General features: G+C 44.4%; 2 protein-coding genes across 2 annotated transcripts; both read left to right on the forward strand.

The window, feature by feature from the left end:
* The first annotated feature begins 283 nt into the window (after nt 1-283).
* Nucleotides 284-5,435, forward strand: LOC141132734 (E3 ubiquitin/ISG15 ligase TRIM25-like). The gene has a single exon (XM_073621503.1). It carries the CDS (start codon nt 353-355, stop codon nt 1,940-1,942), a length of 1,590 nt encoding a protein of 529 aa, XP_073477604.1. The 5' UTR covers nt 284-352; the 3' UTR covers nt 1,943-5,435.
* Nucleotides 5,436-12,898: 7,463 nt separating this feature from the next.
* Nucleotides 12,899-17,427, forward strand: LOC141132735 (E3 ubiquitin-protein ligase TRIM39-like). Its single transcript, XM_073621504.1, has one exon. It carries the CDS (start codon nt 12,997-12,999, stop codon nt 14,656-14,658), a length of 1,662 nt encoding a protein of 553 aa, XP_073477605.1. The 5' UTR covers nt 12,899-12,996; the 3' UTR covers nt 14,659-17,427.
* The last annotated feature ends 6,474 nt before the right edge of the window (nt 17,428-23,901 follow it).

The following is a 23,901-nucleotide window of genomic DNA, read 5'->3' on the forward strand; positions in this document are numbered from 1 at the left end:
TTTAATATCACTTTAAGCTAGGTAATAATGGATATCTCACAGTCTCCTCACTGATCAATGGTTAACATGGTGCAGAAATCTGCTACTTCAGTGTCTGTAGAACTGGAATAGTGTGCATAATAACCTTCACACATTACCAAGAAGGAATATGGCTGAAGACAAAATATATCTCTGCTCCTTAATAATTCACATTTAGCTTTGCATGCTGAACAATAAACATACGCACTGTTTACTGTGTATGATGTAATACACAGCATGCAAGACATTATTGTTCATCGCTGTTACAAAGTACTGCACGTCGTAGATAGCTCTGTAAGCTGGCCAAATCCACTTCCACTTCCTGCTGGCAGCGATGGCGTCTGCTAAAATAGGAGAGGAGCTAGAATGTTCTATTTGTCTGAGTATTTACACTGATCCTGTAATGCTGAAATGTGGACATAATTTCTGCCGGGACTGTATTGATTGTGTGCTGGATGCCCAGGAGAGATCTGGAGGTTATTTCTGTCCTGGATGCAGAGAAGATTTTCAGGATCGGCCTGCACTGCAGAAAAACATAACACTACGTAACATAGTGGAGAATTTCCTGTCTGTTTATGCAGATCAGGAGGAGTCCGGGGTCTTCTGTACTTACTGTCTGGTATCTCCCATGCCTGCTGTTAAATCCTGTCTGCTGTGTGAAGCTTCTCTGTGCGATAATCACCTAAGTGTCCACAGCAAGTCACCAGAACATGTGCTATGTGACCCCACCACTACCCTGAGGAACAGGAAATGCTTCATCCATAATGAGCTCTTTAAATATTACTGTACTGAGGACTCTGCCTGTATCTGTGTGTCCTGCTGTCTGATTGGGAAACACAAAGGACACAAAATGAAGTCCCTGGATGAGGCCTTTGAGGAGAAGAAGAAGAAACTGAAAAAGAATCTACAGAAGTTAATTATAAGGAAAAAGGAGATGGAGAACAGAGTCCAGAGGCTACAGGAACACCTGAGGAAAACTGTGGAAAAAGCAAATGGTGAATCAAAGAGAACCACTGCCCTGTTTGGAGAGCTCAGGAGACGGCTGGAAGACCTGGAGAAGCGAGTTCTGAGAGAAATCTCTGGGCAGGCAGAACAAATCATGCTACCACTCAAACAATTGATCGATCAGCTGGAAATAAAGAAGGATGAGCTGTTCAGGAAGATAGGTCATATTGAAGAGCTGTATAACATGGTGGATCCACTGACCATCCTACAGGAATCATACACAGGTGACTTGTTTGATACTGAGGATGGAGATAATGAGGACAGAGAGAGACATGGTCAACTCTTCCATTACCATGGGGATCTGAATGTAGCTGGGATCTCACACACACTACAAACAGGGTTATCTGATATAGTAACAGAGGTAAATGTATTCTTCTCTGTGGACAAACCTGTAAACTTTATATTGGATGTAAATACAGCTTGTAATAAGCTAAATATATCAGATGACAGGAAAACTGTGTCCTACTTACCAAATCAGAATCGTCCAGAAACACCAGAGAGGTTTAAGGTTTATCCTCAGGTGATAAGCAGTCGGAGTTTCTCCTCAGGGCGACATTACTGGGAAGTGGATGTGGGAGGATCACAATGGTGGAGAGTTGGGGTGAGTTATCCCAGTATAGACCGGACAGGAGTGCAGTCATGGATTGGATATAATCAGAAGTCTTGGTGTCTGTACAGATTTAATGATCAGTATTGGGTGATACATGACAGTGAAGAGATCCAATTGTATGGCAGTTATTCCAGTGACAGAGTCAGGATCTATCTGGATTATGAGGCTGGAAGGATGTCCTTTTGGGCTATGTGTGACCTGATCCGACACCTCCACACCTTCACCACTACCTTCACTGAGCCCCTCCATGCAGCATTCGGGGTATGGAAGGGCTGTATAAAGATATCTGGGGAAAGATGGGAGATATGAAAAATATCGGAATACCATATATCTAACCTCAGTCTGTTGACATGACATAAAGGGGATATCAGATTGGTAGAATATTAAAGTACATGTAAGCCCTAACAATAAACTTCTCTTATTCGCTCTTTTTAAAGCGGAGTTCCACACAAAAATGGAACTTCCGCTTTTCGGAACCCTCCCCCCCTCCGGTGTCACATTTGGCACCTTTCAGGGGGGAGGGGGGTGCAGATACCTGTCTAAGACAGGTATTTGCACCCACTTCCGGCATGGAATCCCTCTTTAAGTGGTAAATATACCATTGAAAATGTTTTTTATATCTGTCCAAAGAGTGCAAAAATACCTGTTGATCCTGACAGAAATCCAGTGAGCTGGCAACTTTCTATGCTCTCTGCTGTCAATTACATTGTTCCCAGTTCTCTTGTATGCACCACACAACACCAGAGTCCTGTCCCAGGCTGTCCATACTCCTCCTCCAAAGCTATGTAATAGTAATAATAATTAGTCTTTTCAAATTCTCTCTTGGAGAGCATATAATATGTAACGTTATGTATACACTGGCTTTAATATTATATCGGCTATTTCCTTTAGGTTTCAATCACACAGGCATACTTGACGGAAAAGTTCAGGGTGTAATATGTTAGACCCCTTTCACACTGAGACAGTTTTCAGGCATTTTAGCGCTAGAAATAGTGCCTGTAAAGCGCCTGAAAACTGCCTCCTATGCTGCCCGAATGTGAAAGCCCGAGTGCGTTAGAAAAGTCCTGCAAGCAGCATCTTTGGGGTGGTTTGGGAGTACTGTATACAGCGCTCCATAAACGTCCTGCCCATTGAAACGAATGGGCAGTGCTTCCAAAGCGCCTGAAAAGCGCTTCAGAAGCAGCGCAACACGGGCGCTTTAAACCCTTTTTTCAAGGCTAGCATGGGGTAAAAGCACCCCGTCAGTGGCTGAAAAACGCAGCTTAAACAGCCCTAAAGTGCCGCTAAAATGAGCGGCGCTTTAGCACTAACGCACAGGCAGCCCCAGTGTGAAAGGGGTCTTACTGTTGCAGCAGTTTCCTCATCATCCGATCCCCCATTCTTCTGCCTGCATTCGCTGTCACAATTTAAAAAAAAACGTGGCTGTGTGGGACTCCGCCTATCCGGCTGTGTCATTCTTTCACAGAGCTCTGTTAGGCTACTTTCACACTGGGGCAGGGGAGCGTTAGTGGTAAAGTTATAGCGGCGTTTTTCGGCCGCTAGATCTGCGCTTTTAACCCCTGCTAGCGGCCGAATAAAGCGTTAAAAGCGCCCGCAAGACGCCGCTGATTTCAATGGCAGGGGTGGTGGAGGAGCGGTGTATACACCACTCTCGCACGCCCCAAAGATGCTGCTTACAGAACTTTTTTCCCTGTCCTGCAAGCGCACCGCCCAGTGTGAAAGCACTTGGGCTTTCACACTGGGGTGGCTTGAGAGGCGCTTTGCAGGCGCTATTTTTAGCACAAAAATGCCTGAAAAGCACCGCAGTGTGAAAGGGGTCTTAATGTGAGAACTACAAGTACCGACAGCTTTTGCCGCTGTCAACCTGTAGTTCTAAATGAACTACCAGGGTGCTGTTGAGCACTCTAGGTAGTTCACCAATGCTTCCTGTCAGTGTATAACTGCCTGCCCGTATGAGATACGAGCAGACAGCTTAGGTCTCGTACACATGGTTTGATTGTTGGACGACCAAGCGCCTCATTTTTGTCAAAAGCGCGTGTGCAGGATTTTGTCTAGCATATTAACGATCCACAAATTGTCATTTGACAAACACGAACGTAGTGACGTACTATGAGAGTATAAAGAGGAAGTTCATTTCTCAAGCGCCACCCTTTGGGCCCCTTCTGCTAATTTCATGTTAGTAGCAGTTTGGTGAGCGTTGATTTGCGATTTTCAGATCGTTACAAAACAAATGCCTTTTAAAATGCATTTGGCCTAACTACATCAGTATCACCAGCAAAGCAGCTTCATTATTATCCCATTAAAGAAGATGAGATTTTTGACATTTCATCAATTGCTGCGTCACGAATGTTAATTCTAGATTACGAACAGTAGTTTACAAGACCGAACTCTTCCCAGTTGTTCCTTGATTCCGAGCATGCGTGTTTGTACTTTTGACTTTTGTGTGACGGATTTCTGTACTAACCATCCAAAAATCAGACATTGAGTTCACATCCGACAAAAATTTTTTTTTTTTTTTCAAATAACAATTTTTATTGATTGTCTTAATAGAAAAATAGTACAAGAATATAAGAAAAAAATAAAACAATGCGTGAACAAACGCAGTAGCATTGAGAAGGGAGGAAATCCTCAGATGGGGCAAGGGAGTCGGGGCTTCTCTCGTGGATGCAGGGGTCCGATGCCGCCTGCAGTAGCCATGGAATGGTGTCTGTGTACTGTGTGTACAGTGCGGAGGGCTGGTCGTGGCCTGCGGCCTGCTCTCCACATGGCGAGGCTGGGGAGGAGAGTGCCCAATGGGAGAGACTCACCGCCTGCAGAGGTTCGTCCGGTCCTGGAGCCAGTAGATGGGATGTTGGCGAGACCCGATGTGGCTGTTGGGTCTGAGATGAAGGCTGAAGGGAGGCCTGAGATCGGGAGGAGATGGCGTCCAGCGCCATCTCGTCTGCTCCGCATGGTGTCATGTCGGGCATCATAAAGTAGTCCCGGAAGCTTGTGGAGGCCCCCGGCGGGGGTTGTGATGATCCCCGAGCTGTGGAGGAGCGGGTGGTCCTGGATCTGCCCATGCATGGGTGGAGGAAAATCCCAAATATTGCCATGGAGCTGCAGGTTGAGGCAGAGCTAGCTGGCTGAGTGTCCATTCAGGTCGGCTTCCGGTCACGCCCCTAACAAAAATTTTATAGCCTGCACATCCAGCTTTTGTCTAACGAAAAAGTCAAATCAGCTGTCAATAGCTCGTCTTACGAATTTTGCCTTCTGATTTTCGTTTTGTGTGTACGAGGCCTTACACTAACAGTCTGCAAGAGCCCATCTACTGATCGCGGGTGCAATGCCTTGCAAGTTCCTAGTAAAAAAATAATAAATGCACATTTTTTTACCTGCAAAAATTTGTGCATTTATTTATTTATTTTTACAAAGGTGAACTGATCCTTTTATTGCACACTTTTGTGAAGGGCTGTGTTTGCCTGCATGAGATGCCCAGGTGTTCAGTGCAGTCTTGTGCAGGCAGTCCCATTCATATTAATTGGGAAGCAGTGGCTGCACAGATACAGCCCATGCTCCCAATCTGACATCCATGGTTGTGAGTGTGTGTCCCCGAACAAACACTGTCTGTGTTCGGAGACACACACCCACATGCAACCAGAAAAGAAAAAATGGGTAATAACCCTCTTTTACTCACAAATGAAAAAAAAAGTTTTTCCTTCAGTTCTATTATAATTATATAAATCAATATTTAAATTTATATGTAACATTTGAATCCTTATTGTGTTTATTTTAAACATTTAAATTAAACTTCTTTATTCAATATTTATTTTATTCGTTTTTTCTAATGAAAATCGCAAACATCTGACAATAAAAACTCTTATGCCGCGTACACACGACCAGACTTTCTGTCAGAAAAGGTCAGACAGAATCATTCTGTCGGACCTTCCGATCGTGTGTGGGCTTCACCGGACTTTTTCTTTCTAAAATTCTGACGGACCTAGAAATAGAACATGTTTCAAATCTTTCCGACGGAATCAGTTCCTATCGGGAAAACCGCTCGTCTGTATGCTATTCTGATGGACCAAAAACGACGCAAAGGGCAGCTATTGGCTACCGGCTATTGAACTTCCTTTTTCTAGTCCCATCGTACGTCGTCGTGTTCTAAATGATCAGACTTTGGTGTGATCGTGTGTAGGCAAGTCCGTTTCAGCGGAACTCCGTCAGAAAGACCGTCGGAGTCTATTCTGACGGAAAGTCCGGTCGTGTGTACGCGGCATAAGACAAAACACAACATCTTTACAAGCATTGCAAGCTCATCATCATATGAAACTCAACTTCTCATTTCTGTGTACACCAGTTGGCATCAGTTGTACTTTCTAGAAGGTTCTCTAATAAAGAAATGGGGGTAGGTTTACTAAAACTGGTGCACTCAGAATCTGGTGCAGCTGTGCATGGTAGCCAATCAGCATCTAACTTCAGCTTGTTTAATTAGGCTTTGGCAATAAAACCTGGAAGCTGATTTTTGTACAGAGTTGCACTAGATAATTCACTCTCCAGTTTTAGTAAATAACCCCTAGATGTGCTTGACTATTGTTAATTTGGTGCAAAAGATGCAGCGCTTTTAGAAATTGGCACACTGATTAGACTACCTAATTTGGCACACAGGGCCCGAGCCAAATATTCTCCCTTTTTATTCTCCCAAATAGGTTAATTGGTTATTTAATTTCTGCACCATATATCTGGTGCATATACAAATACGTTGGGGTAAAATTAAGAGTGGTCCATGCTTAATGCTTACGTCACTCTTCTAATCATAAAAAATGGAGCAGCAGCTGCTCCTATTTACCAACATTTTTGTTATCTAGTTGCAATCTGTTCTCTATTCTGCTGTGGCTGTGACACAGCACAGAGAACAGGAAAGCTGGAGCTACATGCTCCGATCTCTCTGCCTGGCCCTATCCCCAGCCCCCTCTCAGCCAAGAGTGGGGGGGGGGGGTTGTTAGCCTTGCAGGCTCTGCTCATTAAGTGTAATCACTGCATGAGAGAGGCACGTAAACTGTCAGCTTACACCTCACTTCCCGTACACCAGGTCAGACCTGGCAGGAATCTGTGGCAGTTTTCTATATGGAAAACTGCTGCATTTCCTCTGTTGGTTAGGTGCAGACCTGTGCTAGTTTCTATTTTACTCTGAAATAGGAATTGCCTTGGGTGGTGCAGATAGACCTGAAACAGGTCTGTTTGGTTAAAGCCCAAGTTTAGCTAAAAAAAAAAACTGTTCTAAAACCCCCTCCCCCCTTCCCCCAGCAGCTGTGATCTTCTGGTGAGTTAATATCTAATGAGCTGTCAGGAGCTCTCATTGAGAGAGATAATTTCTGTTTATTGATTTTGCATAGAGAAATAAAAAATATAAAATAACACTATCAGCCTCACAGGGCTCAAAAGAAAAACCACAGAACCACAAGTAAGACCCCCCCACCCATTTCCAGGCAGTCCCACCCATGAAATACTCAACTCACTTGGATACAGAGAAACCCCCAAAGGGGTACGAGGCAAAATATATAAAACATCAAAACTACAAAGGCAGTCCCTAGAGCATATAACATAAAACAGACCAACCTCAAGCCTATGTAAAAAATACAGGACACATCTCAGGCACTTTAGTTTTCGTCCATGCCCTTTGTGACAGATGACATCCTAACCATAACATGCAAAAGGCAGAATTATTATATCTCTGTGTGGCAGTAGCAGGATTGCCTAACCAAATTTGCCAGACTTTCTCATTTTTTGGGGGGTAACCCCTGATCAGATATGTAGCTTTATAGAATGGAACCAGCTTATTTACCAGCCCCTTTCAATAAGTCAGGGAGGGTGTCTCTGTTTTTTTTCCAGGATTTCTAAAGGATTAATGCCTTACAAGTGTAAAATAACAGTAAACTAAACAGAATAGGTTGAGCCCTGGTGGATGCCAGACCTCCCACAGGACCAAGAAGGCAAACTGTCACTGTCATGGGCAGGGGTAAGGAGGTTACCTCTGTTATACATCACAGGATCACACTCCAAAAGTTCTGAACTACTAAACAGTACCAAAAGATATGCCCAAAGGTAGCCGGGGCGTGGGAGCATCGGCAACACTCTGCCGAGACCTGAGGGTAAGTATTGGGGGGGGGGCCTTATTTTAAAAAGGGTTTCCAGATTCTCTACAAACCCTCACGTCCACCAGGCTAGACATGTGCAGAAGAGGCCCTGGTCCTTATCAACCTGGAGAAATGGTACTTTGCCAGGGCGTCGCCCCTGGCAAGGTACTTTCCCCATTATGAGGGCATGTAGCTCAGGAGTGTGGGGGGAGGGGGTTGCATGCTTGCAGACCCCTTTTCCTGCCCAGGCAGACTGCATGTTTAAACCCTCGGAAAAAAAAAAACACCAAAAAATCTAGAGCCCCCCCGAAATCAATACCAAACCCTTATTCTTGATGAGAGACTGGTATAGGTTAAGGGGGAATCCCACAAAAAAACTAAGAAACAAAGAAAAACAAAACAAAAACTGTTTGGGGTTTCACCTCAAATTTCATACCAGTCAATTCACGTCATGCAAATCATGTAAGACTTTGTAATGCCCTGTACACACGGTCGGACTTTGTTCGGACATTCCGACAACAAAATCCTAGGATTTTTTCCGACGGATGTTGGCTCAAACTTGTCTTGCATACACACGGTCACACAAAGTTGTCGGAAAATCCGATCGTTCTAAACGCGGTGATGTAAAACACGTACGTCGGGACTATAAAAGGAGGCAGTGGCCAATAGCTTTCATCTCTTTATTTATTCTGAGCATGCGTGGCACTTTGTCCGTCGGATTTGTGTACACACGATCGGAATTTCCGACAACGGATTTTGTTGTCGGAAAATTTTATATCCTGCTCTCAAACTTTGTGTGTCGGAAAATCCGATGGAAAATGTGTGATGGAGCCTACACACTGTCCGAATTTCCGACAACAATTTTCCGTCGGAAAATCTGACCGTGTGTACGGGGCATAAGACTTTCTAGTAGCTCATGTTTGAAAAAGGAAAGACAAGGCAGGTTTTAACCTGAAATAAACACTATAGAAAACTATGCCCGAAACATAGAGCAGAAATCTAAAAAAGACACATTGGAACAGTAGATACACAAGGTAGCTTGTATCAAAATATCTACATAAGAGTGCATGATTTGACCAAAAGCAGTTCAAATATTTTACAGACCACACAGACAGCACGTAAGAACTTTTACCAGTCCACAGTTTATTGTGGAGAGACCAGGCAGGTTTTAATCACTGTTAGACACTATATTATTTCAGAAAGACAATAGCCACAAATATTCTTGATTCACAGAGCACTGGCAAAGACCGAAAATTATGGGACAAAGAGCAAAATTTAGCCTTCAGCCAATGCTATTCATTTTACAAAAGGATCAGGTACGCAAACATAATGTGTGACAGATGGCAGTTGAGGTGCAACTGTGCAAAAATTACCTGCGGCACCTTCACAGAGCCAAAGAACTGAACTAGAGCTGTAGAGGCAGCACAATATGGTAGTAGTGCTAGCCCTGCAGAGGTGGCAGGGGATGGTAATGGTGGTAGGCAATGGTAATCAATGGCATGTCAGCAGTGATGTTAGTAATGCTGTTTAGTATAATGTTTTTGGGGCCAAATTCAGAGAAATTATTAAATCGTAAACTTCAGCTGCAGGGGTTTGGTGTCCATTGCTGATCCAGCACTGGTTCATAGTTGAGCCATAAAGGTGAGCTGATCACCTTAGGACAGGCAGATTCTTTTTTCAGTCACAAAACCACCCATGGGCCTAATTGCCCACTGTAAAAAAAACACTGCCTACAGGGCAGCCCAGCAGCTTGATACCATACTGGGCAAGCTTGTGCCAGTGGTCTATCATCAACACTCAGTAGTCAAGTGGGTCGTCCGTTGTAAAGGTGTCCACATCTGACCTTGACCTCATATATTCAGCCAACAGCCAAGCCTGGCCAATGCATAGTAAGAAAGGCCTTGAAAGCCTCACTTAGGCAATCACGTCCACAGCTGCTGCTTTTTTCACCATCCTGAGGACACGAGGCAAATTGGCCATTAAAGAGGATCCTGCCACTGACTGGAAAGGTGGTTACGAGATTCCTTTAAAGGACACAATGATTTGGGCCATAAGGCAGAGGGACCATTTTTTGTTGGCCACCCTTTTGGAAAATACCAGAGCTCATCCTGCCGTGACAAGCAAAAAATGCACCATCTGGTAGAGGTGCTGTGAATGTTTACATGGTGTGTTCAATAAAAACAAGGTAACATTTAATTCTTTGTGTGTTATTAGTTTAAGCAGACTGTGATTGTCTATTGTTGTGACTTAGATGAAGATCAGATCACATTTTATGACCAATTTGTGCAGAAATCCATATCATTCCAAAAGGGTTCACATACTTTTTATTGAAACTGTATACCCAGAGGACAGGGCTCAGCAGGTGGAGGACAGGGGTTAGCAGAGCAGTGTACAGGGGTCAGTAGAGCCGAGGTTTGGGGTAAGCAGGGCAGTGTACAGGGGTCAGCCGAGCTGCAGATAGGGGTCAACTGAGCCAGGTACAGGGGTCAACAGTGCAGAGGACAGGGGTTGCCGCTGGCAGGGGAGAGGACAGTGGTCACCACTGGCAGGAGTGAGAACAGGGGTCACCGCTGGCAAATGAGAGAACAGAGGTCAACGGTGGCAGGTGAGAGGACAGGGGTCACCGCTGGCTGGAGAGAGGACAGGGCTCACTGCTGGCATGAGAGAGGACAGGGCTCACGGCTGGCATGAGAGAGGACAGGGCTCACGGCTGGCATGAGAGAGGACAGGGCTCATGGCTGGCATGAGAGAGGACAGGGCTCACCGCTGGCATGAGAGAGGACAGGGCTCACCGCTGGCATTAGGGAGGACAGGGGTCTCTGCTGGCAGGAGGGAAGACAGGAGTCACCACTGACAGGGGTCATTGCTGGCAGGTGAGAGGCTAGGGGTCACAGCTAACAGGAGGGAGGACAGGGATCACCGCTGGCAGGAGAGAGGACAGGGGTCACTGCTGGCAGGAGAGAGGACAGGGGTCACCACTGGCAGGAGAGAGGACAGGGGTCACTGCTGGCAGGTAAAAGGACAGGGGTCAAAACTGGCATAAGCTAAATAAAAAGAAAGTTGAAAAAAAATCCTCAATGCCAGTTTGCAGGGCAATGGTAGGTTCAACTGTACAGGAGGAGGAAGAAGAGCTGCTGATGGCACTGCGCTACTAGCTGTATAGCACACACTGCCTAAAAAAGAAGGCCAGATGTGCCCTGTCTCTCAAAGACCTGGCCTAACTACTACTTTGGTTTATGTTTGCAGAACCTACTTGCCCCTAAAAAAAAATTAAAACCTCATCAAAATAATATAGAAATAAAATATATATCTCCCACCATTAAATAAATAAAAAAACAAAAAACAAATCCTAAACACCATCCCTAAAACAACAACTTTTTTCTTTAATTTCTAAAAGTGGAACCTTAAAACAAAACTTGAAAGAAAACAAAAAAAAAAATAGAACTTTAGAAAACAAGGTGGGGGTGGGGGGGGGGGGGGGGGGGAGCTACACAGCAAAAGAAGTTGTTGCTGACACACTAAAAAAAAATAAAAAAATTAGCCCTATCAAGGACACCACAATGAAATTCACAATTAAAGGGGTTGTAAACACTTGTATTTTTTCACCTTAATGCATCCTATCCATTAGGTGAAAAACACCTGGCAGTCACCGCCCCCACCCCCCCCCCGTTTTACTTACGTGAGCGTGCTACGGGGACGTGCTGTCCCTCTCTCCACGGGGTCCCGGCTCTTGATCGGATAGATTTATAGCAGCGCAGCCATTGGCTCCCGCTGCTGTCAATCAAATCCAATGACATGGGCGCCGGGGGGGTGGGCGAGTACGGCAATCGTGTCTGTGAACGCAAATGCTGGACTCGGCAGCGCACCCACAAGGTAACCCCCTCAGGAGAGCGCTTCTCCTAGGGGGTTATCTGATGCAGGGAGGAGCCGAGAGAGCCCCTGGGGGACCCCAGAAGAGGATGTTCAGGCCACTCTGTGCAAAATGAGCTGCACAGTGGAGGTAAGTATGACATGTTTGTTTTAAAAAAAACAAAAAAAAAAACAATCCTTTACAATCACTTTGAGGTACACTGAACAGTGCAATATAGGGAGTGCACGCCACTTTCTGTAGCCCACCACACTGAAAATCACTGTAATGTGGCAGTGGTAATATTCATCACTGTATATGGCACTGTATACCTCTGTAAGTAGTATACTAGCTATAGCTCTGTAAGTAGCATACTAGCACTGCACACAGTACAGTACCACTATTTCTCCCTGTAGTCACTGTCAGCTGTCTTTCACTACCACAACTCCAGCACAAACTGACAAAAGGTTAATGGGAGATTTGCCTTTTAAAGGGAGGTGATGGCACCCAGTATTGGCCATACTTTACCACCTGACCACGGTTCCCAGGTCAGGCAAACCATTATAAGGGTTCACTTTTGGTGCTTGGGCGAACATGCCCATACGTTTGCCATTCAGTCAAACCGTGAACAGCCACAGGTCCTAGAGCATGCAAACCTTATTCCTAGTCCCCTACCTCTTCTATAAAGTGTTCTGGGTCACACAATGACATTGTCCAGTACATTGTAGTTCCGGTAGCCCTGCATTGTACATTAGGATGCCAACGGACTGCTCACAAGCTAGAAGGGAGGGTAGCACCAAAGCTAACTGGAGCAAGTAGTAAGGCAAGTATTCCTTATTCTTTAGGCACTACAGGAGTATATTTTTTTAATTCCTAGAGTTGGACTTTAGAAGAAAGTTTTTTTGTGCCCAAAGTTCAGCTTTAAGTGTTGTCACACATGCACACATGCAGTGTGGGAGCTAAGTTATTAATATTTTTATGACAAAATGCAGTCAAAGATGGAGGAAAAAGAAAAAAGGCATAAGGTATTTAACATCATATATATATTTTATATCTGAGCAATGTGATCACAGTTCCCTGCGATTAGATCCTGGACTGCATGTCACTCTTTCTTCAGAGGTCTATGGTCTTCTTTAGGATAAAAAGATTTTGGAGTGAAAGTATTTATATTGTGTATGTTATTTAACGCAAACTACATCATTTGTGGGTTTTTTTTGTATAAAATGTGTAAATGATACAACCAGAGGAAATTTTTTTACCAGAATAATTCACAACTTAATAAATTACCTGAATCAGCAACACATTTTTATGTAAAATGCAGTATTTTCTGTGTTCTTTTTAATAGCTGATCCTTCAAATGCAGCTTGAGTTACAGCCCCAGCTTCACCCACCCTAGGAACATGTGGAAACGCCCTCTTCATTCCAAGCGTGAAGACTTTCAGTTTCATTTCGCCCCCTTTTTGTCTGCGATGGCGTCTGCTGGTCTGAGAAAAGAACTAGAATGTTCCATCTGCCTGAACATTTATACCGATCCTGTTATGCTGAAATGTGGACATAACTACTGTCGGGTCTGTATTGATCGTGTATTGGATACACAGGAGGGATCTGGAGGTTATTCATGTCCCGAATGCAGAGAGGAGTTTCAGAATCGGCCTGCACTGCACAGAAACATAACACTGCGAAACATAGTGGAGAATTTCCTGTCTACTCAACCAGATCAAGAGAAGACCAGAATCTTTTGTTCTCACTGCGTGGACTCTCCTGTAGCTGCTGTCAAGTCCTGTCTGCATTGTGAAGTTTCTTTGTGTGATAAGCACCTGAGTGTCCACAAACGGTCACCAGAACATGTGTTATCTGACCCTACCACTACCCTGGAAATAAGAAAATGCTCCATCCACAAGAAGATCTTGGAGTATTACTGCACCGAGGACTCTGCCTGTATCTGTGTGTCCTGCTGTCTGATTGGAGAACACAAAGGACATGAGATGGAGTCCCTGGATGAGGCCTCTGAGCAGAAGAAGAAGCAGCTAAGGAATGCTCTACAGAACCTAATGACAGAGAGAGAGGAGACTGACAAAAGAGTTCGGAGTCTGCAGGAACGTGGGGGGCAAATAGAAAATAAAGCAGCTGGTGAAAGAGAGATAGTCACTGCCTTGTTTATAGACCTCAGGAGACAGCTGGAAGACCTTGAGAAGAGAGTCCTGAGTGAGATATCTAGGCAGGAAAAGGAACTTTCATTCGCAATTTCTGAAATGATCCAGCAGCTGGAAATAAAGAAGGACCAGCTGTCCAGGAAGATGGATCACATTGAGGATCTATGTGGCATGACAGACCCACTGACTGTCTTACAAGAATTAGACTCATCTTATTTCTATGAACCCAAGGAAAAGGATAATGAGGCTAAAAATGGACATGACAAGCTCCTTCGTGATGGTGGAGATCTAAACGTGATTGGAATCTCACAGACATTACACACAGGTTTATTTGATCTAATAACAGGTGTAAACAGAGGAATTTACGTAGAGAAAGCTTCTGACATATTACTAGATGTAAACACAGCTAGTAATAAACTACATATATCAGATGACAGGAAATCTGCATCCAGGGCTGAGAGAAGCCAGAATCGCCTAGGAACACCAGAGAGATTTCAGCTTTACCCTCAGGTGATAAGTAATCGGAATTTCTCCTCTGGGCAACATTACTGGGAGTTGGATGTTGGGGGTTCAGAGAGCTGGAGAGTCGGCATATGTTACCATAGTATGGAAAGGGCAGGTGAGAAATCACATATTGGAAGTAATGACAAGTCCTGGGGTCTGTACAGAGTTAACAGTCAGTATGTGGTGATACATGACAGTAAAAAGATCCAGTTGCCTGCCAATATCTCCAGTGACAAAGTTAGGATTTATCTGGATTATGAGGCTGGGCAGATCTCCTTTTATGATCTGTGTCACCCAATACGCCACCTCCACACCTTCACCACCATTTTTATTGAACCCCTTTATGCTGTTCTTGGTGTATGGAAAGGTTGTCTAAAGATATTTGCAGGTAATCGAGAGATGTGAGAAATTTGCCCAAATAGAGGTGGCACCAAAAGGAGGTCAGGAAATTTGGATTGGTGGCATATTCAGCTAATAGAGTAAGAACAAACCAAGAAAAAGAACAGGATTAAGTCAGTTTTATAAGGGATAAAATCCTCCTTTGTTATGTAACCCAAAAAAGGTACACATAGAAGGTTTTGGAGAGGCAGTACCTCCTTTGCCAGCAGCTACATACAGGGGATAGCAGAGAGAAATTTATAGAGAAATTTATAAAACAAGTGATAAAAATTACAAACTAATTCAGAGCAGCTGGAGGGCAGGATTGACGTACGACTAATTTGTGGCCAACAGAAGCTCTGTTGTCTGCCACTAACCCTTGATCAGTTTATGTGCCAAAACAAGTAGAGGATTATACAGATTATATCAAATAATATTATACAAATTCCCAAGGTACCAGTAATGGCTATAGATCCCTCTCTTTTTAGTTGTCTCTTTTAGCATGCTGTCTCTTGGTAGTCTCCTGTTCCATATCTGTAACCTCTGGCTTTCTCCTGTAGAACATCTGCAAACAATGACAGTATCCTGTAGCATGTCTGTAACCTCTGGCTTTCTCCTGTAGCATATCTGCAAACAATGACAGTATCCTATAGCAGATCTGTAACCTCTTGCAATCTCCTGTAGCCTGTCTATAACCTCTAGCAGTCCCCTGTAGTAAGGTTATAACCTCTACAGCCTCTACACACTAGTGTTTATTTTCATTCAAGGCAGCAGGGCTGAAAAATAAAAAAAAATGACAGCTCAGGAGGAGCTATCTATCCAACAATAGTACAGCAATCTACCCTGCTGTGCTATTGTGTTCTGACGGGGGGCGTCCCAGCCCGCCAGAACACTCTGGTAGACAGGCAGACCTTTTTCAGCCATGCCCCTTCGACAGAAGCCAGCCGAGCGAGCAGCCAGCCTCTGTTGAACCAACTCCAGTACACACAAGCTGAATGTAACATGTCCAAAAGCCTCAGATAATCTTATACATGGGAGCAGTATCTTGAAATATTGCAGCAACAAAATAGAGATAGTTGTGTTGTCACTGAAAGACTACTGTAGAGCTTCAGGAATTGAAGATACTGTCTGTCAGGGTTGTCTAGGTCATATTATTATTGTTATTATTATTATTATTATATGAAGAGCACATAGGCGTGCGCACAGGGTGTGCCAGGTGTGCCTGGGCACACCCTAATCGCCTTGTGTGGTGCTTATTCCCCCCTGTTTAGAGCACTGATATTTCATCCCAAATAAAAATATTACACAATAAAATAATTTAAAAAGAATAAAAATAAAACTACTGACACTGTCCACTGCCCTACTGACACCATCAGTACATATACACATGCATATGTATTTGAGCTTTGGGGTGCACACCCTAATGCAAGAGGCTGCGCACACCTATGGAAGAGCAGAACAGAATTCCAAATCTGTAAGCAGATAGATGGTGATATATGCATATAAATTGTGTGTTTGCCCAATAATCTGCTTTAACAGAGTGTTTTTGTTGCGTTGTTGTTTCGTACAGACTATTGTCCTGTATTAGTCACTATTGTAGTCTTTGGGTGATATTAGGTTCTTTACTTGGTTGTGGTTGCCTCATAATTAGATGACTCTCCCTCTTCACTGGCCTTTCTCTCGGGCAATCACATTATCACCCATCTGACATCTCCCTACAGAAGGTCTACGCAAAGCGATTGGCAGCATTCCACTATGTTGTTACGTGACAGAAACTCTATTGTACATCACAGAATATCTCTCCTATCATTAAAAAGTAAAACAATATGTGAAAAATATATGAAACACACCCTGCTTCTGCTTTGATGTCAGGTTGCAGAAACTCATTAAATTAATCAATTATTGCACCATCAATATGAATAAGGCTGGCCATAAATTATAGAAACATTTTGTACAATTTTCCTTTAGATTTACCAAAACCAAAAATATGAGGTCAAACCTAAACACTTTCAATTTGTATGCAATCAGGTAGGCCCTTGCACTGCATTGTTGAAAGTAAATCTAAAGGAAATTGAATAAGAAAATTATATAACTTATGGTCACTTGTCCACACCTAATAAGGTGATTACATTCTATAAAGCATCTTACCTGAGCAGAGGGTGTCCAAAGAAATTTGACATGGTTTGGCAGATATGGCTGGACAGTGACCTTTCTGTAGCCTAATGAGTATATGGAGTGTATTACTGGGGAGGAGGTGTTATTTATGTGGAGATCTGGGTGCATATCCAGCATTGGGATTATTTAAGGACTGATTGCTGTTTAGTTTATGTAGGGAGGATTGATAGCCTTATTACAAAGAAAACTGTGAAGTCATTTTAGTAATGTCAAGCATATGATGTTGGTATCCATAGGGTGGTGCACCTGGATTGGGGGGGGGGGGGTTCTGCATGTTTCTCTTTTATTTATATGTTTTCTCATGACTTCTGCCCTGCGTGACGTGGTTTGTCTACTCTCTTTTTATGTGTTCTGTTTTTTGTTATTTGCCAAATATTAATAAAAAGAAATTTACAAAAAAAAAAACTTGTCCACACTTCACAAAGCATCATAGCATCTGTTATTGTATTGCACTGTATGTGTGTGTTGCCATTTATCATGAGTTGCACCCCAACACACATTACAAAGTGATGGGAGGCACCCGCAATAGTGCACCACTGATGCTCTGTGCTCTGCAGTTTGTATTTCAATGTTGTTATTGTTTTTTTTAAAGTAAAATAAAGAACAATTTTCCATAAACAAGCCAGTTTGCATTATTTCCATATAGAAACAAAACATACAGTATTTCTAGGAGACAGTTTAGCAATCCACATCCAGAATGCAAATAAACACAAAAGAATACTTGTCATGAAAGCACATTTGCAGTTAGATAAGATAAGTTGCGGCTATTGTACATTGTATTTCTCTGTTTTCTTAAAACCCAGTGGACATAGTGTGGTCCTACAGTAGATAAGCACTATAGTGATAAAGCATAGCATCCTTCTATCAAGTCTATTGAAACCTCTGTCACGTAGCTGTACAGTGCTAGAAACTGGTTTAAAACATTTAAAACTTTGACATTTCTTGATTTTTGACTTTCTCTTTTTAATAGAGGAAAGAGGTGGACAGAACAGAATAAAGCCTAGTATACACTATCAGTTTTTTTCTTTCAATTTAAACGGGAAAAAAACTGACAGCTTAGGTCGGAGCCGCTGTACTAACAGTTTGATGTTAGTACAGCAATCTCCCCTGCTGAGCTTGTGTGTTCTGACAGGGGGAAGGCTCCCCACCAGAACACTCTGGTCAGCGCTGATCGGGAGCCAGTCGGCTGCTGGTTTACCAGCATGCTTGTCCAACAGAAGCCGGCCGAACGGCTTGCTACTGTTGGACTGGCTGCCATACACACAGGCCGAATATCGGCTGGTTTCTATTGAACTGGCCGGTGTCACCCAGCATTCAGCTCGTGTGAATTAAGCTTAAGAGAAAGAGAAGAAAAAATGGGGTGGAAATGGAGAGTCACATCTTTTCAGTCCCAGTCTCGGTCATCCTATTTATCATAGCTTGGTTGCAAAAAGCGCAACCAGCGATTCCATTTTTTTTCTCGAACTTTTTCTGTTGTCTTCAAAGCCTAGTACACATCACTAGTTTTTGAACTAAAAAAAAAAAAATACTGCCAGCCCCAACTAGTGCTGCTGGAGCTGCTGTACTAACAATCTGACGTTAGTACAGCGATCTCCCCTGCTACCCCCCCCTTTCCAGAACACTTCGGTTAGTGCTATTGGCTGAGAGTGGTGATGGGGAGCCGGTCGGTTGCTGGTTTTCCAGCATGCTCGTCTGACAGCTGGGACCGGCTGCCATACACACGGGCCGTGACATGATCCAAGACAAACTGTTGCATCGATTTTTGATTTATTTTGCTGATTTTGATGTTTTGAACACTTTCCACTGATTTAAATGGATAGCCCACCTATTATATACTGTATATTTATGTAAGCTGATATTTATATATATATATATATATATATATATATATATTTTTTTTTTTTTTTACCTGTACTATGTTTTGTCATCTGTAGGACATCATTCCTTTGCTTTCTCTAATGGTGCAATAAAACCAAATGATCCATGTCCAGTTTAATAAAACAACTGAATCGGACATCAATTAAGTAAAAAATTACATGGCCAAGCAATGAGCAACAGATAGTAATGCTTTTAATCAACCCAAGTCGATTGTTTTTTGCTGTGAAAAAAAAAAGATCATAAAGGGTTGATGCATGGCATTTTCATTTTTTTGCAAACTTTGTGAAACACTAATGCCCCGTACACACGGTCGGATTTTCCGATGGAAAATGTCCGATCGGAGCGTGTTGTCGGAAATTCCGACCGTGTGTGGGCTCCATCGGACATTTTCCATCGGATTTTCCGACACACAAAGTTGGAGAGCAGGAGATAAAATTTTCCGACAACAAAATCCGTTGTCGGAAATTCCGATCGTGTGTACACAAATCCGACGGACAAAGTGCCACGCATGCTCAGAATAAATAAAGAGATGAAAGCTACTGGCCACTGCCCCGTTTATAGTCCCGACGTACATGTTTTACGTCATCGCGTTTAAAACGATCAGATTTTCCGACAACTTTGTGTGACCGTGTGTATGCAAGACAAGTTTGAGCCAACATCCGTCGGAAAAAATCCTAGGATTTTGTTGTCGGAATGTCCGAACAAAGTCCGACCGTGTGTACGGGGCATTACAATTGATCTACATGTATGAGTGTGAAAAAATGTAATCGAGCGATGTATGATCATTTTTTTTCCTCCTCAACTGGTTGACCTGGGTTAATCAAAACCAATCTCTTATTGCTTGGCCCTTCCATTTTTGTCTTACTCGATTGATATCTGATTCAATCATTTTGTCAAATCAATTACACTGTGTATGGCTACCATTAAAGCCTATCTTCAGGGAAAAACAAAAATCCTCCCGTGCAGTAGGGCTGCCCCCACACATCTAGGGGACCAGAAAAGCATGTTATCCTAGGTCCACCAACAGCTGGCACTTCCCTGCACTGTCATTTGGCAACCTCACATCCAATGCAGGGCTACAGGCACTGCTTTGCACTTGATGATGTCAGAGGACCTGCAACCACAGAGCATAGGGAGAAGCAGCTGTGTGGACTGGTCTAGCAGCGGGGAAGGAGCCTGGGGTAGCAGGGGGATCAGGTAAGAAAAAGTACTTTTTCTGAACACCTACATGTAAATGAACATTTAGTGCATGAGCAGCTCCACTGCAAGGAAAGATTTTGGTTTTGGATGGAATTGAACTTTAAAGTCACAGAGCTGCTTAGAGGACATAACTTTACTTTCAGCCACTTATCACCAGGGAGCGTCCAGGACCACACACCAACTCACAATCAGTGCTCATTGACTTTCTGAGCAGTGACACAAGGAGGCGCACCTCCAGAAAGAATTCTTAATTGTGAACAATCTGGCATTCATCCATCTATCCCCAGGACTATAATAAGAGGTCACTCTCATGGGATTTTACATCCTATTAACCAGGACCGGGACAAAGAGGAGGCAGAAGGGACACCCGCCCTAGGCATACATAGTTAGAAACATTGTCAAAAAATTTATAGGGACACTTTTTTGTCTGTAGGCAAAATCTTATAATAATTAGGGGGCGGGGCATTCAATGTAGGCGTGACATAGCGGGGGAGGAAAAATGTGACGCGCAATGCACGCCGTGACAAGTAAGGGTGTGGCTTAAAGGGGGTGTGGTTAAAGTCTGAGACGAAAGAGGGATCGAGGGAGAAAGAGAGGGAGAGAGAAAGAAAGATGCAGCTTGCTACTTGTCACCAGAGATGCAGCTTACTTGTCACCAGAGATGCAGCTTACTTTTCACCAGAGATGCAGCACTCACTTGTCACCAGAGATGCAGCTTACTTTTCACCAGAGATGCAAGACTCACTTGTCACCAGAGATGCAGCTTACTTGTCACCAGAGATGCAGCTCACTTGTCACGAGAGATGCAGCACTCACTTGTCACCAGAGATGCAGCTCACTTGTCACCAGAGATGCAGCTTACTTGTCACCAGAGATGCAGCGCTCACTTGTCACCAGAGATGCAGCTTACTTGTCACCAGAAATGCAGCTTACTTGTCACCAGAGATCAGGGCCATTTTTAAGGCAGGGCAAAGAGGGCAGCTGCCCTGGGTCCTGTCATTGTTGTGGGGCCCAAAGCAGCTGCCTCATACTTGCCAACTATCCTAGTTTAAATTCCCTCGTCCCTTGAGGTTTTAATCCCGTACTGTGTCCCAATATCTTGGTGTGAAGTGGTGCTATTAATGCTGCCCAGCTCTGCCCTATTGTTGTGTACAGATGACTCACCTGCAGACCCTGTGTTTACATGTAAATTACTGGCATTCATATGTAAATAGCGGTGACATTCATATGTAAATAGCAACGCCCGGCGGCATTGATATGTGTATCATGACCCTCTGAGGTCATATCCACAGTAATCTCTAGCAACCAATCAACAAGCAGAAATCATGTGCTGTAACCTCTAGCAACTAATCAGTGAGCCGTAATGTCAGCTGTAACCTCTAGCAACCAGTCAGTGAGCGGTAACGATACACTGTAACCTCTGGCACCCAATCACAATAGCTGCCTGATCTGATTCAGTAAACTGAATTTGAGTCTAGCTGCTATTTATTGTATGTCTCAGAGCAGGTGGAGAGCGAAACTGCATGGGGGCGCCCCAAGAAAAGTTTTGCCCAGGGTCCAATCAATATTAAAGACGACCCTGCCAGAGATGCACCACTCACTTGTCACCAGAGATGCACCACTCACTTGTCACTAGAGATGCACCTCACTTGTCACCAGAGATGCAGCTCACTTGTCACCAAGATGCAGCTCACTTGTCACCAGAGATGCAGCGCTCACTTGTCACCAGAGATGCAGCTGACTTGTCACCAGAGATGCAGCGCTCACTTGTCACCAAGATGCAGCTCACTTGTCACCAGAGATGCACCTCACTTGTCACCAGAGATGCAGCTCACTTGTCATCAGAGATACAGCTTACTTGTCACCAGAGATGCAGCACTCACTTGTCACCAGAGATGCAGCTCACTTGTCACCAGATGCAGCTTGCCACTAGATTCTGAGACCTCCATGCTGCTGTATTGCCTGAGCCGCCACTAGAGGTTCTGGGGTCGGCACTGGTGATATTGTCTTCGCTGCCATTTTTGCGAAGAGCAGCTTTCGTGGAGGCCGAGGGGAACAAACAAGAGGCGGAGCCCGGGTGGCAATAAAACCAGCTGCCAATAGAAATGGAGCTGCCACAAAACCCCTGCCCAAGGCCTGGCCCACAACCCGGGTTCCGCCTCTTGTTTCTTCCCCACCTCTGCCTCAAGGAGAGCTGCTCTTCACAAAAATGGTGGCAACCCTGGATTTCTATCGACGGCGACGGTTGATTCATCATGGACATCGGGACAAAGCCAATTTTCTGTGAATTTTCCCGGGACACGGTAAGGCCAGGATTTAGGTCTGAATACTATGAATGTCCCAGAAAGACTGTTGGCAGGTATGGGTGTAGTGTTGCTGTGAGGAGAGAGGTTGCATCAAGAGCTTATCAGTGCCACGTGCTCCAGCTGCCTGAATGACAGGAGTAATACTGCGATAGATGCTGGAGGAAGTTTTCTGCTCTCACCTCCCTCCAACAGCAAAGTGTGCACGAGAGCAGCCAGGCTGGCACTCATGCTGAGAACAGAGTCACCTCCTTTTTAGCACAGGTGCCATGAGGGCAGACTGTCATTCTTCCTACCTCTACTTCAGGGGCGTAGATAAGGGGGGAGTCAGGGGTGTTCAAACCCCTCAGGGCCAAAATGAAATGTGTGGTGTCCCTGCTCTGCAGCCACACATGGCACCAGCGACAGGCAGCACTGCAGTCAGTGGCACACAGAGTGTAATAATGCAGCTGCAGCAAGTGTAATAGATCATTAGGCATACCCACATGCATGTTGTGGTACACCGCCAGGCCGGTCTATCGGGCTCAGGCTGAAGGCTGACAGATCTATCACCAGGCAGCACAGTGGGAGCCGACGGTGCGTGTAGTCCTGCCCACCACACACCATGTATTCCTGTTGGCATTCAGTGCCACACCCACCTTGGGCTTGGGAGAAGAGCTTTGCCTGGGCCCTGGAGCGCAAAGCTCTTGTAAAGTGCTGTGTAGCCGCCGGCCCCCCACATAGATGAACTGCTGCTCTCCTGTTCAGGTATGTCCCTCTTTCTCTCTGGCCTAGTCTCAGAGAGTGTCCTCAGACTTACCACTGCTCAGACTGCTGTGTTGCTGCTGGCATTCTGCTGTTCATACTAGGTAAATCGTGAGTCAGTGAGAGACTGTCTGTGATTCTGTGTTGCAACTGACAAAGTATGTGATTGAGGCTAGCTGGGCTAAATATTGCATTGCTTGTGTTACTGACAGTTGACTGAGGCTAAGCTGAGTTTTCTATTGCTTGTGTTACTGACAGTCCAGCTTGGCACTGGCAAGCTTTTTGTGGTGCTCACCGGCTTACTGATTCATCAGTTGGCACCACAACATGTCTGCCAATGCCAATGCCAGAGCCAGGCTGGACTTTTTGCTTCCCTCAGTGGCATGCCTTGGCCCCGTTTTACCTCTGGTTCATACATATGTGGTACAGGAAACTCTGTGCTCCCTGTGCGTTTCCACACTGCATTGCAATCACACTGTGTTTTTGATCTGGTGCAGGTGTCAATTCAAAGTTAACAACTCCCCAAAAGAAGGACACAAACGCAGTGTTTGTCTGAACCAGATCTCATAGTTGGTTTTCGAAAAAAAGGTGCCTGCACTTCTTTGGTGTGATGTGGTGCGATTCAGCCCATTCAAAATGGGCTCAAATCACACCACACAGAATCGCATGTGAATTGCACAGGAATGCAGTGCAGTTCCTGTGCGATTTACATGCAAACTATAGTGTGAAACCAGGCTTACTGTGTTGATTGTGGTGCAATCAAGGCCCATTCATTTTGAATGGGCTCAAATCGCACCAAAGTCATGCATGCACCAGTTTTGGAACCGCACTGCAACTGGTTTGCATGGTCGTTTTGTGAATGCGATCTGGTGCAGGCAAACACACTGTTTTGCAACCTTAGCTTGGGATGTAGTTAAAGTGGTTGTAAACCCTTTACAACCACTGTTTGCTACAGGTAAGCCTATAATAA

This window comes from Aquarana catesbeiana, linkage group LG03 (assembly GCF_042186555.1).
Source record: "Aquarana catesbeiana isolate 2022-GZ linkage group LG03, ASM4218655v1, whole genome shotgun sequence".
NCBI lineage: Eukaryota > Metazoa > Chordata > Amphibia > Anura > Ranidae > Aquarana > Aquarana catesbeiana.

What these genes read in the sequence shown, in the direction of transcription:
- LOC141132734 (XM_073621503.1), top strand. Translation starts at nt 353, where the DNA reads ATGGCGTCTGCTAAAATAGGAGAGGAGCTAGAATGTTCTATTTGTCTG.
- LOC141132735 (XM_073621504.1), top strand. Translation starts at nt 12,997, where the DNA reads ATGTGGAAACGCCCTCTTCATTCCAAGCGTGAAGACTTTCAGTTTCAT.